At 40.5% G+C, this 15,362-nt stretch overlaps 1 protein-coding gene across 1 annotated transcript in view; it reads right to left on the bottom strand.

Moving 5' to 3' along the window:
* PEX7 (peroxisomal biogenesis factor 7) overlaps positions 1–15,362 on the bottom strand; it is a 294,431-nt gene that overhangs the window by 51,397 nt on the left and 227,672 nt on the right. Inside the window, exon 9 of the mRNA XM_040429202.1 lies at positions 3,147–3,246. Coding sequence (XP_040285136.1) covers positions 3,147–3,246 — 100 coding nt within the window. The remainder of the gene's footprint in view (positions 1–3,146; positions 3,247–15,362) is intronic.

Here is a 15,362-nt window from a genome sequence, read left to right as displayed (position 1 = left end):
GGGACTGGACTACAGACAGAGACATGGGAGAGAGCAGCTCCATGACGTGCACCTGGAGAAGGCCTAGTAACCCTGGAAGGGCTAAGTATCTACCTGTCTAGCCCCTACCTACCCCTCACATACCCCCTATATCCCCAACAATAGTAACCCCTTCCAACACATCCCATTGCAATCCCTATCCTCACCAACTATACCCTAACCCTGGCTGCTGAACTCCTCCAGCATTAACCTCAGCCCTGTACCCTTGAGGCAGCCCCAGTTACCCCTGTAGCTGCCCTGTAATCATTTACCCCTTCACTGCTGCCTGCTTACCCCAGCAGCAGCTGAGTGTGTGTTAACCCTTTGCCTCCCATAGGGATAGCTTAGAGCCAGGTTGGGTGGGCTGCTAATGAATGTATGTAAGTGTATTGTATAGTTAGTTTGTGGGTGGAACTTGGGATTGAATAGTGTATTTAGTGCTGTATTTATGGTCCTGTATTGTGTACTGTAGGTGATAATAAATATCTTGTATTATTTGTATTATACCTACTGTGTAATGTGTTGTTATTAGCGGTAGCTGGCTCAGTTAGGCGCTTGCAGCTAGTTTAGCGGGTAGTGTGAAGCAAAGTGAAAGTATAGTGTTATTATTTAATATAAAGGTATAAATAGGCGGAGTCATCAATAGACGGCTCCTCCTATTTATGAATATTAATTATTGATATTTACATAAATATTGGTGATTAATATTCCCCCTTTACAGAGGGTGAATAGGACTTCACACTCTCCCTGCTGCCCTGGCTTCAGAAGCATCCTGGCTGCCATAGTAACCGATTGGAGCCCCAGGTTTACACTGCTGAGGCTGCGATCAGAAGCTGCCACTGCCACCAATGAATATAACAATGGGGGGGGTATGCCTGTGGCCACTGCACCACCAATGATTATAATAGTTATAATACTGGGAGGGTTTGTGGGCGCACTGCGCCATCAATGAATATAATTAACACATTAATTTAAGTGTAGGCAGCGGTATCACATACCCGGCACCTGCCCTCTATGACATGGCGCTGCAATCGCCGGCAATTAACCCCTCAGGTGCGGCACCTGAGGGGTTAATTATGGGGATCACAGCGCCATTTCAGAGGTCGGGTGTTCGGGTGTCGGGTATGTGATACCGCTGCCGGCACCCACTGCCTACACTTAAATTAATATGTTAATGATATTCATTGATGCTGCAGTGGCAACAGTTCCTCCTCTCCTCCTCCCTGCTATCAGTCCGTTGGTGGCAGAGGCAGCAGCGGCACAGGGGGAGAAGGGACTGCCTCCTTCTCCCCTTTGCTGCTGAGGAGAACATGGCGCGGGCTGAGTGCAGCGCTTGCCACATTCTCAAACAGATACGATCTGGGTCTTAAAAGTATCTCTTCAGCTGCAGGGCTACGGTCCACTCGCAAATGGCAACAGGACTAAAAAGTCTTGTCACCATCTGCAAATTTTAAGGAGCATTGGCGACCATTTTGGTCGCCATCTGGAGCGCTGGGCATGGATACACAAATATAATTCTTTTCATAGCAGAGGCAGGCTTGGGGCACCTGTGAAAAGTTAGGTACTCCCAGACAACCCCTTTAATGCTGTCTTCCTATTCCATCAGATCTGAGATGACTGCAGGCACAGCCTGTAGTGAACTTCCTCCTTTAGTCTTTAGAGGAGGAACTTACCACTGAGCATGTGCAGCACAATTTCAGGCACTGTAACAAAGGGCCTTGGAGCAAAATGAAGATACCTAGTACAAGGAATAGGAGAGAACACAGGAGAACTGATTTTCTATCACTACTAGAACACCCTGCTTATTACTGTGCTGGATCAATTGAGCAGGGGTGCACAATGTTTTCTGGTTGGGGGGGGGGCACATTATCAGACTGAACCAACGACAAGGGCCAAAAATAAAATGTAAAGGGTTATTAACAACTGAAATACTGTAATTTATGGCGTATTGTACATACAGTATATACTATAAATGTCTAGTTACACCTCCAGGACTCCCATGTAATGGGAGACTACATGAAAAATATGTGAGCAGCCACAAGACACACGTCTGTTACCAGATGGTTGGGGGCCGCACAGAATGGTTTTTAGGGCCGAATGTGGCCCCCGGGCCGCAGGTTGTGCACTCCTGAATTAGGGCCTTGGATTGACAGAACATAAAATATATTAATGATTACCATTTCTAAACTTTTCTAAATCTGTATAAAAGCTAATATATTATTTACACAATATTAATAACAAATACGGTAATATTTTTTAACCTGGAGTCAGAGTAATTTGTACCGACTCCACTCAAAAGTAGCTTTGAATCTGACTCAGACTCCAAAGCCCTGTGTAGGGGTACCTCAAGGTCTCTTCTAATGTGATATGGCACCCAAAAACCATTCCAGCAAAATCTGCCCTCTACAAGCCAAATGGTGCTCCTTCCCTTCTGAGCCCTGCAATCTGTCTAAACAGCAGATTAAGATCACATACAAGGTGTTGTCTTATTCAGGAAAGAAAATAGGTAGCAAATTATGGGGTGCTTTTTCTTCGGTTACTCCTTGTAAAAATGAAACATTTGAGGCAAAAGCAACATTTGTGCCTATGGCCTCATGCTGTGCGTAGGTCACAGCACAGCGTGTGCCAGCCGGCAGATGAAGACCCGGGAGTAGTGAGTACAGAGTCAGCACAGGGAGCACTGTATTAATTGCTCCCTGGTCCAACTGTACTTACAAGCATTTCCATAACGGAAACACTCAATAGTATTCGCCCTATAAGACGCACTGACATTTTCCCCCTACTTTTGGGGGGAAAAAAGTCCATCTTAATGAGCGAAAAATATAGTATCAAGCCAAATTTCCCACTAACATGAAGAACGATGTGTCACAAAAACAGTTTCAGAATCACTTGGATAAGTAATAACATTCCAAAGTTATTACTACATAAAGTGACACCTCCAATTAGTAAAATTAGGATTGGTCAGGAAGGTAAAAACTGGTATGGTCTGGAAATGGTTAAACAATGAAAATGTTGCTTTCATCACTCTGCATTCTGTATTTATTCTAGACATTCACATTTCTTACTTGTGTACAAATGGATACGCATACAAATACAGAGAAACCTTGAGGATTAATAAATGTCTATACCTGTCCTGGGACAAGAATGCTGAAGTCAAGGCCACAAGTAAACTCTGTATGATGCTCCACAGTTTCAAGCAGTGGTGATGGTTTGGCAAAGTCCCATAACCTGTTGAGAAAGCACACGGGCAATATAAGTTCACTTTTCAAATGCATGTAGATGAAGAAGACCTACTGGGAGTAATAGAGAAATTTAATTTGTATAAAATAAAATAAAACTTGCAGGAAAATAATGCCTATAGGCACTAAGCTACTGGAAAATGTTTGGTGCAAATTCCACACCTAAAATTTATGACAATTACTAAAGGGCCAAAGGTAACAAGGGCAAATCCACAGCAATAGTGCAATGTTACACATCACATAAAAATCTGCAATGGAAAATACCTGTTATCTCTTAACCCACTCTAGAAGAAGATGTACCATGTTAGATGTACAATGCTCTTAATGTAACTATTTGAATTCTCCATGAAATAACAGTTCTGGAGCATTTTTTCATAACTCTGTATTGTGCTATTCCTCTATTATTCTTGCTAGAAGTTTATGAATGAATTGCTAGAAGTCAGCAGTAAAGGTGCAATTGGGTGTTACCCGTTGGGGATGTGCCCCTGCACCATTCAATTAGCGCTGTGTCAGACTGAGCAGAGAAACACCCTCAACTGGTAACACATCCAGCTAGACCTGTATTACAGACTGCTGGCAAATCATTCATAAAATTGGAATAATAGTGGTTTGGCACAACATATGTGAAAATATGCTCTAGAATTGTTAGTGCATGAGGACATGTCAGGAGAAATGACAGATTCTTTTTAAGATCCTCTGATTCGAAAACACGAGTAGACATCCAAAAACAGCAGCCTAAAAATCATAATTGCTACTTCAAGAAGACTTTAAGAGGACCTGTCACCACAACACCACACACAGTTTGAGGAAGGTCCATTCCTGTTCCAAAATGTGCAATAGAGAGGTCAATGAACCCTTTCAAGACTGGGTGATTTTCCGTATCTTTGTTTTCTTTACTCCCAGCCCTCCCAAAGCCATAAATTTGTTATTTTTTCATTCACATAGATGTATGAGGGCTTGTTTTTGCGTCACAAGATGCACTTTCTAATGGTACCGTTTACGGTTGCATAAAATGTGGTGGGAAGCAGAATTTTTTTTTTATACAAATGAGGTGGAATGATTCCACCAGTTTTAATTTTTTTTTTTTTACTTTTACTATGCGGTAAAACTGACTGTTACTTACATTCTCCGGCTCAGTAAGATTACAACAATACAACATATGTATAGTTTTTCTTGCATTTTATTAGTGGAAGAAATTTTTTTATTTTTAATTTAGGAAAAAAATAATTTCCTTTGCATTGCCATATTCTGATATGCCATTTTGACTTTTTCTGCTGTTTGGGGTGACTTTATTTATTATACAGTATGCACTTATATAGCGCTACTATATTCCGCAGCGCTTTACAGACATTAGCATCCAACTGTCCCCAATGGGGCTCACAATCTAAGGTATGTATTTCTTTGGAGTGTGGGAGGAAACCGACGCAAACACGGGGAGAACATACAAACTCCATGCAGATGTTGTCCTTCGTCGGATTCAAACCTAGGACCACAGCGCTGCAAGGCACCAATGCTAACCATTAAGCTGCTCATGATAGTTTAAGATTATGGGCGTTTTCACACGCGGTGATGCCCATGATGTTAATATTTTATGTATTTTTATTTAAATTTTGGGGAAAGGGAGGAGATTAGAATTTTACATTTTCTATTTATTTTTACACTTTTTAATAGTTTCCCTAAGGAACTATAGCAAGCAGTCAGATTGCTTTTCTGATAGACTCCAATGCATTAGCATTTGAGTCTATGGGGATTACACTGTGTTCCTATGGATCCCTGGCATGCACTGCATACTGTAAACCCGAGTTCGGTAAAAGGTTTTTTACAGTAATAATTAATTCACAAAGTTATTACAGGAAGCCTCGTGAGACTTCATGAAGTAATAACTTCCGCTCCATACAGTATTTCAACAAAGTTTTATGTGAATTGACGTCGGATGAAGCAGCCAAAGTCAATCCGCTCATCCCTGATAACAATTACAAGTTCCATCCAAGAAATATCCTCCCATAAGTAAGGGAACTCCCCCTGTGGAATGAGGGGGCGGGGGGATATTGTTGTCCTTGGCCGAGATCAATCTAAAGCCATGTGCTATCGTATCCTATTGTCTACTCTAGAGAATTAACACATTGATTGCAGTGAGCACTTGATGTTGGGTTTATTGATCAGCATGAATATAACTTCATGCTACCGATATTTTCCCAGACATTTTACAGCTTTCCTAAAGTCCATAAGTGACACGCAATAGTTTCTGGCATAAATAGCATAACATAAAATGTGGGCATATTCATTCATTCTTTTCGTTCTGTGTCTTCCTTCCTATGTAAGGGATACTCAGCGGTATTATTGGTGCATCAGAGACCCTTTCTTGCCAGTCTCGATGCGGAAGGGCTTTACAGCTCCATTCTACATGAACCTGCATGTGAAGCAATACAAATATTATGGACCAGAGGGTGTCACTACCATGACCATAATGGCTTGGTCATTGATTTACTTCAAATTGTACTACCTTACAATTTTTTTCATGTTTGACCAAAAGTTCTACCTCCAGCTCAGAGGGTTGCAATGGACAGCTCATGTGCACCCATCTATCTGAACCTCTACTAGGGCTTGGTGGAAAGACACAATGGTCTTCAGCATGGATACAGAATGTTGAATGTCATCTAGTCTTATGTTGCTGAGATGTATTGATGATATCTTCATCTTGTGGAAGGGCACAAAAGATCACTTTACCAACTTTGTTTCTGCTCTCAATAAGAATATCTTGGGGTTAGTTTTTTTTTTATCTATGACATCCAGGCTACCAATAGCACATTTCTGGATATCAATTTTACCGTGGACACAAATTACCACCAAAATTTTTTAGTATCCAATCTCAACTAACAATTTGTTGAGATGAGATAGTTGACATCCTAGAGCTCTGAAGTCTGGCATTCCAAAAGCACAATACCTTAAGTCCAGAAGAAATTCCTCTTCTCTGATTACTTTGTGGCAGCACCGGATCTGCAGAAAAGATGCCTCAGGAGAGGATATCCTCAACAGATTTTAAAGGACGCGCATCAACATGCCTTACAAACACCAAAAAAAAAATGTTGACACCTAAGATTCCATAGAGGGTGATGAGGTCCGTATTGTAAATTTTGACTCAGCCTATCCTGAGGTAAGGAGAATCTTGGGGGAAGGTTATTGGGATATTCTTTTTTTTAATTTTTTTTATTATAAATATGTTTTATTTTCCAAAAGATAGAGATCAACAGTCTTCCATTTCAATGTAACAAAACAGTAAAATAGGAATACAATAATAAATTCATCTCATCTTATCCTGAATTTCCCTTTTGTTTTTTAACCCCTCATCCCTCCCTCCATCCCCCTTTTAGGTTATTGGGATATTCTTAGAGCAGATCGTGATATTGGTGAGATGGCAGGAGGACAACCATCAATTATCTATATGAGATATCAAAACTTGAGGAACTGACTGGGACACAGGCATTTCCCCAGTGAAATGGTATGAAACGTTGTTATCCCGAGGCATCAGGGGCATTTATAGATGTACTGTAGACTGCAGTTTTATTTGGGTTAGTAAATCCTTTACCAGCTCTGCTACCCAACAGACCTTTCATATGAGGTATTTCATCAACTGCCATTCCAGGGGGATAATTTATCTGTATACCTACTAATGCGGTGTCCAATTTGTGGGTTAAAACCAATCAGGAATTTAGATGATGGGTGAGACACTATGCCAGTTATATTAACCTTGAAAAAGATACACCTGTATCTTGACATGCTTGTGATTCTCAAACGGGTGATTTTTCATGCCTCAGATTTCAAGGGATCGAGTTGGTCACCTCACCAATACGTGGGAGCGATTTTGATCGGTAGATTCTCCAACAGCAGGCAAGATGGATAATTCATTTTGGCCCTGTACAATATATATATTTTCTTTATTATTCTTTATATTCCCATTAAATATTGGTAACAGTTAAACTCTACCCACTGCACCTAACATGTTTAGGATTAGTCCAATTTGCATACGTATAATTTATATCCCTATCCTTCTCATATCCCTTCTTCTACCTATTTACACACCTCCTTTCTATTTGCAGTTTACTCTACATATAGATTTATGTTCTGTACTTTTATCTTGATAATTTGCAGGAAGGTCATGTTTTTACTCTCTGATGCCCGCCTTTAGATGGGTTTTGTCTAATATGAACCGCCTATGGATACGCATGGCAACCTCCTATGCTTTTCTCTACGCTTTGGTCATCAGCTGCTGTGATGAGTGGGGCTATTCTGGTCATTGCCATGCTAAAACTTCTGCATGGCAAGTGATGGCCAGTTCGCAGTGTTCGCCGACGAACACATGCGAACTGCCATCTTTATTCCCAAGCCCGGCGATGCAGAGGTAAGTCCTTACCTGTGCCTGCGCCGCAAGCCGCTCTGAAACACATGCGGTCACCGGGAGCAGGCAGTTCCGAGAACAGCCTTTATCGGGTTGTTCTCGGAACTGCCTGCTCCCGGTGACAGATGGCAGATCACATGTGTTCGTCGGCGAACACTGCGAACTGGCCATCACTGTGCAAGGCCTGTTCCATCCTGATTCCATCTGTGGGCCTGTTAACAGTAATGCCCAGCAACCCTGAGCCAATCAATGTTATTAGAGAATGCCTTATGAGACCACTAGCACCTCCTCTTCATCTGGGCTCCACCAGTGGGCAGGGCAGTGTTCCGGCACCATTATCCAAAGTTGCCATGCCGATAGTGAGGGATGTGGATTACCGTTTATTGCTCAGCTTAATCAGTGCTGTGGGTATTCCGGCAGCGTTTGACCAGACCAATACCTAGCACATGAGATACAGTTGCAAGAAAAACTATGTGAACCCTTTGGAATGATATGGATTTCTGCACAAATTGGTCATAAAATGTGATCTAATCTTCATCTAAGTCACAACAATAGACAATCACAGTCTGCTTAAACTAATAACACACAAAGAATTAAATGTTACATTGTTTTTATTGAACACACCATGTAAACATTCGCAGTGCAGGTGGAAAAAGTATGTGAACCCCTAGACTAATGACATCTCCAAGAGCTAATTGGAGTGAGGTGTCAGCCAACTGGAGTCCAATCAATGAGATGAGATTGGAGGTGTTAGTTACAGCTGCCCTGCCCTATAAAAAACACACACCAGTTCTGGGTTTGCTTTTCACAAGAAGCATTGCCTGATGTGAATGATGCCTCGCACAAAAGAGCTCTCAGAAGACCTACGATTAAGAATTGTTGACTTGCATAAAGCTGGAATGGGCTATAAAAGTATCTCCAAAAGCCTTGCTGTTCATCAATCCACGGTAAGACAAATTGTCTATAAATGGAGAAAGTTCAGCACTGCTGCTACTCTCCCTAGGAGTGGCCGTCCTGTAAAGATGACTGCAAGAGCACAGCGCAGACTGCTCAATGAGGTGAAGAAGAATCCTAGAGTGTCAGCTAAAAACTTACAAAAGTCTCTGGCATATGCCCTGTTAGCGAATCTACAACACGTAAAACACTAAACAAGAATGGATTTCATGGGATGATACCACAGAGGAAGCCACTGCTGTCAAAAAAAAACATTGCTGCACGTTTACAGTTTGCACAAGAGCCCCTGGATGTTCCACAGCAGTACTGGCAAAATATTCTGTAGACAGATGGAACCAAAGTTGAGTTGTTTGGAGGAAACACACAACACTATGTGTGGAGAAAAAGAGGCCCAGCACACCAACATCAAAACCTCATCCCAACTGTGAAGTATGGTGGTGGGGGCATCATGGTTTGGGGCTGCTTTGCTGCGTCAGGGCCTGGACGGATTGCTATCATCGAAGGAAAAATGAATTCCCAAGTTTATCAAGACATTTTGCAGGAGAACTTAAGCCTATCTGTCCACCAGCTGAAGCTCAACAGAAGATGAGTGTTGCACCAGGACAACGACTCAAAGCATAGAAGTAAATAAACAACAGAATGGCTTAAACAGAAGAAAATACGCCTTCTGGAGTGGCCCAGTCAGAATCCTGACCTCAACCCGATTGAAATGCTGTGGCATGACCTCAAGAAAGTGATTCACACCAGACATCCCAAGAATATTGCTGAACTGAAACAGTTCTGTAAAGAGGAATGGTCAAGAATTACTCCTGACCGTTGTGCACGTCTGATCTGCAACTACAGGAAATGTTTGGTTGAAGTTATTGCTGCCAAAGGAGGTTCAACCAGTTATTAAATCCAAGGGTTCACATACTTTTTCCACCTGCACTGTGAATGTTTACATGGTGTGTTCAATAAAAACATGGTAACATTTAATTCTTTGTGTGTTATTAGTTTAAGCAGACTGTGATTGTCTATTGTTGTGACTTAGATGAAGATCAAAATCACATTTTATGACCAATTTGTGGTGAAATCCATATCATTCCAAAGGGTTCACATAATTTTTCTTGCAACTGTAACCTCCTTTTTCCTTACTGATGATGCACATATGTGAGAATGTTTGTGTATAAATGCCTAGGATGAGAATTAGGACTGGTTGCAATGTACTGTGCAATGTTTCTGTGCAGGGATAGTTATGTGTACGGAGCAGGATTTGCTCTCCATATAACCCCTATTCCTAAAAAGAGAGGATAGGTAGGTGTGCATAATTGTGCTGAAAACCTAGATATTGTCCCTAAGAGCTGAGTTTGAGTGAACCCTATAACATGTTCTGCTACTCCATTACTATATACTCCACACTGTATTCCCAATTTAAATCCAGAAGCAGTGATTGGTTACTACATGGGAACGTTAATATTACAAAAGGCACAAACTAATTCTTTTTTTGGGCTAGTGCCTTCTAAGCAGTGTTAAACTGGTAGTTTTAATATGTGTGCTAAATTTTGTGAACTTAAGGGATCATTTACTATGCAAAAATACTCCTATATTAGGCATATTTCTGGCACAGATTGCTATGAAAAGGTTATTTGCGCCGCAATCTGCGACTTTTCCCAGCACACGCCAGGTCTAAAAAATTAGGTGCGGCATTGCCGGGGAAGGGACGCAAAATGGTCTAATTGTAAGCCAGCATGGAAGCTGGCTTACATTTAGACTGGCGGTCTTTATAACTTCGGAGGAACCACCATCAGCGCAAGGGGTTTTTAAGACCGGCATCTAAATCGCCGGTCTTAATAAATGACCCCCCTTCATTTTTTCTGTTAGAATGTGTGTTCGACTGGGTAACTCTGAGATGAATACTTACTTGTTCCTGCATATTCCACCGCTTGTCTGAAAGATGCAGAGGGTTTCCAAGCAACTCAGAGGTACCACAGTCCAATGATTTACAATCTTTTGATTACAATTAATTATAAGCCAGGAGATTTGTATGAATAGTCTATTACCTTAAATAAATGCTCTAGAAATGAGCCAACTGACCCTGCAAAAGAAATGATACCATGAATGGGCCAGGTGTGTTATTGTTAAATTGCATATCTGGTCCTGTTATTTTTGGCGGTTCATCGTTTGTATAAAAGTTAAAATTTAAAAAGAGAAAAACTGTACTGTGCACTTTTATGACTTGCTCTCCTTACACCACTTTACCTCGTAGCTTATCTCGTGTTTTCCCAAGAAGCAGCAATTACATGTTTCTCACAGATTCACTTTAGTGAGAACACGAGAATCAAGCCAGGTTGTGCAAACAGACAAGTCATAGGGGAACATTTGCTTGGCGAGTGCATATCGCTAATGATGTAAATGAGCACGGAAGTGCATTGTCATCAGAATTATTTACTTTATTAAACATCTTTTTAACGCAAGCCAAATTCAGGGAACAGAACCAGATTGGTCTATGGAAATCTCTGCCATTCCATTCTCACCGCCAGTTACTATTTACAGTACTGATCCTATTACGTTCATTCATACAGGTGATTCAATCCCAGCATCTCCTGCATTGTCCACAAATACCTTTTCTTGACGTGATCAAAATACAGTTGAAACCAGAAGTTTACATACACTTTATAAAAAAGACACATATGCATGTTTTTCTCAATATCTGATATGAAATCAGAATAAAGCTTTTCTGTTTTTGGTCAATTAGTATTACCATAATTATTATTATTTGCCAAATGCCACAATAATGAGAGAGAGAATGTTTTAAGGCATTTTTATTACTTTCTGCAATGTCAAAAGTTTACATACATTTTATTAATATTTGGTACCATTGCCCTTAAACTGTATGACTTGGGTCAAGCGATTTATATATCCTTCCACAAGCTTTTCACAATAGTTGGTCGGAATTTGGGCACATTCCTCCTGACAAAACTGGTGTAACTGAGCCATGTTTGTTGGTCACCTTGCTCGCACCTGCCTTTTCAGCTTTGCCCATAAAGATAGAAAAACATGCATATGTGTCTTTTTATATAGTGTATGTAAACTTCTGGTTTCAACTGCATTACATCGATCTGCTATAAAAAGAACAACTTGCTTCAACCCCAGCCTCTAATACATAAACCATGTAACCCCTTCCTCACATCTGCCGAGTGTCAAGTCTTTAAAGATAGTGCCGCGCCATAGCAACCAGGTGACTACTGTTTCACACAGCAGACTCCTGCAGCTAATGTCTGCAATCAGCGGTAATGCCAATCGGGGACATTTAACCCTTAAAATACCATGCTCAAATGTGACCACGGCATCTGAGAGGCCTAAAACTCGGAAGCGCACACTTCCCAAGCAGGACCACTTCCCCCAGGCAGAGATCGGGGAAGGTGTTTCATGTAAGTAGTGAGCCAGAGCTTGTACTAGGCTTCTAGGCTCAATACTTGCATATTACAATTCAGGCCAGCAGATGGCAGCACTGAAATGTAATATAGCAATTTCTGTATAGGACAATGGAGAAAATTCCATTTCTCTTTACAAATTGCAATCTGATGATTGCTTGTTGGGGTCCATTTGGGCCCTAAAAAAAGTTTAAAAAAATATTTAAATAATAACAAATAAAAAATTTGGGCATCGCTGTGTGCAAAAATGCCTATATTAATAAAATATTTTAAAAAACATCCCACAGCATAATGGGAGAAAAATGGTTGCTTTGGCCATTTTTTCATCCCTTTACCCCTTAAATTTTTTTTTATAAATATTTAGCAAAATCACATAGCTTTTTTAGACATAACTATAAAAAGGTTATGGGGTCAGAATAGAAATAAAAAATGAATTTTTTGAAAAGAAATGAAAAATAAAATAATAAGTTTTTGTTTTCAGTATTAAAATGCAAGAAAATCAGGGTGGATAAAAATCTATGATTTTTAAAAAAAAATCAAATAAATTTGATTTTTTTGATTTAAATCTGATTTTTTTGATTTAACCACCTCAGCCCCCAGTGCTTAAACACCCTGAAAGACCAGGCCACTTTTTACACTTCTGACCTACACTACTTTCACCGTTTATTGCTCGGTCATGCAACTTACCACCCAAATGAATTTTACCTCCTTTTCTTCTCACTAATAGAGCTTTCATTTGGTGGTATTTCTTTGCTGCTGACATTTTTACTTTTTTTGTTATTAATCGAAATTTAACGTTTTTTTTGCAAAAAAATGACATTTTTCACTTTCAGTTGTAAAATTTTGCAAAAAAAAACGACATCCATATATAAATTTTGCTCTAAATTTATTGTTCTACATGTCTTTGATAAAAAAAAAAATGTTTGGGTAAAAAAAAAAATGGTTTGGGTAAAAGTTATAGCGTTTACAAACTATGGTACAAAAATGTGAATTTCCGCTTTTTGAAGCAGCTCTGACTTTCTGAGCACCTGTCATGTTTCCTGAGGTTCTACAATGCCCAGACAGTACAAACACCCCACAAATGACCCCATTTCGGAAAGTACACACCCTAAGGTATTCGCTGATGGGCATAGTGAGTTCATAGAACTTTTTATTTTTTGTCACAAGTTAGCGGAAAATGATGATTTTTTTTTTTTTTTCTTACACAGTCTCATATTCCACTAACTTGTGACAAAAAATAAAAAGTTCTATGAACTCACTATGCCCATCAGCGAATACCTTGGGGTCTCTTCTTTCCAAAATGGGGTCACTTGTGGGGTAGTTATACTGCCCTGGCATTCTAGGGGCCCAAATGTGTGGTAAGGAGTTTGAAATCAAATTCTGTAAAAAATGACCTGTGAAATCCGAAAGGTGCTCTTTGGAATATGGGCCCCTTTGCCCACCTAGGCTGCAAAAAAGTGTCACACATCTGGTATCTCCGTACTCAGGAGAAGGTGGGGAATGTGTTTTGGGGTGTCATTTTATATATACCCATGCTGGGGGAGAGAAATATCTTGGCAAAAGACAACTTTTCCCATTTTTTTATTCAAAGTTGGCATTTGACCAAGATATTTATCTCACCCAGCATGGGTATATGTAAAAAGACACCCCAAAACACATTCCTCAACTTCTCCTGAATACAGAGATACCAGATGTGTGACACTTTTTTGCAGCCTAGGTGGGCAAAGGGGCCCATATTCCAAAGAGCACCTTTCGGATTTCACAGGTCATTTTTTACAGAATTTGATTTCGAACTCCTTACCACACATTTGGGCCCCTAGAATGCCAAGGCAGTATAACTACCCCACAAGTGACCCCATTTTGGAAAGAAGACACCCCAAGGTATTCCGTGAGGGGCATGGCGAGTTCCTAGAATTTTTTATTTTTTGTCACAAGTTAGTGGAAAATTATGATTTTTTTTTTTTTCATACAAAGTCTCATATTCCACTAACTTGTGACAAAAAATAAAAACTTCCATGAACTCACTATGCCCATCAGCGAATACCTTGGGGTCTCTTCTTTCCAAAATGGGGTCACTTGTGGGGTAGTTATACTGCCCTGGCATTCTAGGGGCCCAAATGTGTGGTAAGGAGTTTGAAATCAAATTCAGTAAAAAATGACCTGTGAAATCCGAAAGGTGCTCTTTGGAATGTGGTCCCCTTTGCCCACCTAGGCTGCAAAAAAGTGTCACACATCTGGTATCTCCGTACTCAGGAGAAGTTGAGGAATGTGTTTTGGGGTGTCTTTTTACATATACCCATGCTGGGTGAGATAAATATCTTGGTCAAATGCCAACTTTGTATAAAAAAATGGGAAAAGTTGTCTTTTGCCAAGATATTTCTCTCACCCAGCATGGGTATATGTAAAATGACACCCCAAAACACATTCCCCACCTTCTCCTGAGTACGGAGATACCAGATGTGTGACACTTTTTTGCAGCCTAGGTGGGCAAAGGGGCCCATATTCCAAAGAGCACCTTTCGGATTTCACAGGTCATTTTTTAGAGAATTTGATTTCAAACTCCTTACCACACATTTGGGCCCCTAGAATGCCAGGGCAGTATAACTACCCCACAAGTGACCCCATTTTGGAAAGAAGAGACCCCAAGGTTTTCGCTGATGGGCATAGTGAGTTCATGGAAGTTTTTATTTTTTGTCACAAGTTAGTGGAATATGAGACTTTGTATGAAAAAAAAATAAAAAAAAATCATCATTTTCCACTAACTTGTGACAAAAAATAAAAAATTCCAGGAACTTGCCATGCCCCTCACGGAATACCTTGGGGTGTCTTCTTTCCAAAATGGGGTCACTTGTGGGGTAGTTATACTGCCCTGGCATTTTCCAGGGGCCCTAATGTGTGGTAAGTAGGTAAATGACCTGTGAAATCCGAAAGGTGTTCTTTGGAATGTGGGCCCCTTTGCCCACCTAGGCTGCAAAAAAGTGTCACACATCTGGTATCTCCGTACTCAGGAGAAGGTGGGGAATGTGTTTTGTGGTGTCATTTTACATATACCCATGCTGGGTGAGAGAAATATCTTGGCAAAAGACAACTTTTCCCATTTTTTTATACAAAGTTGGCATTTGACCAAGATATTTATCTCACCCAGCATGGGTATATGTAAAAAGACACCCCAAAACACATTCCTCAACTTCTCCTGAATACAGAGATACCAGATGTGTGAAACTTTTTTGCAGCCTAGGTGGGCAAAGGGGCCCAAATTCCTTTTAGGAGGGCATTTTTAGACATTTGGATACCAGACTTCTTCTCACGCTTTGGCCCCTAAAATGCCAGGGCAGTATAAAT

This window comes from Bufo bufo, chromosome 4 (assembly GCF_905171765.1).
Source record: "Bufo bufo chromosome 4, aBufBuf1.1, whole genome shotgun sequence".
NCBI classification, from domain to species: Eukaryota; Metazoa; Chordata; class Amphibia; order Anura; family Bufonidae; genus Bufo; species Bufo bufo.
This window is presented reverse-complemented; position numbering and strand designations above follow the sequence as displayed.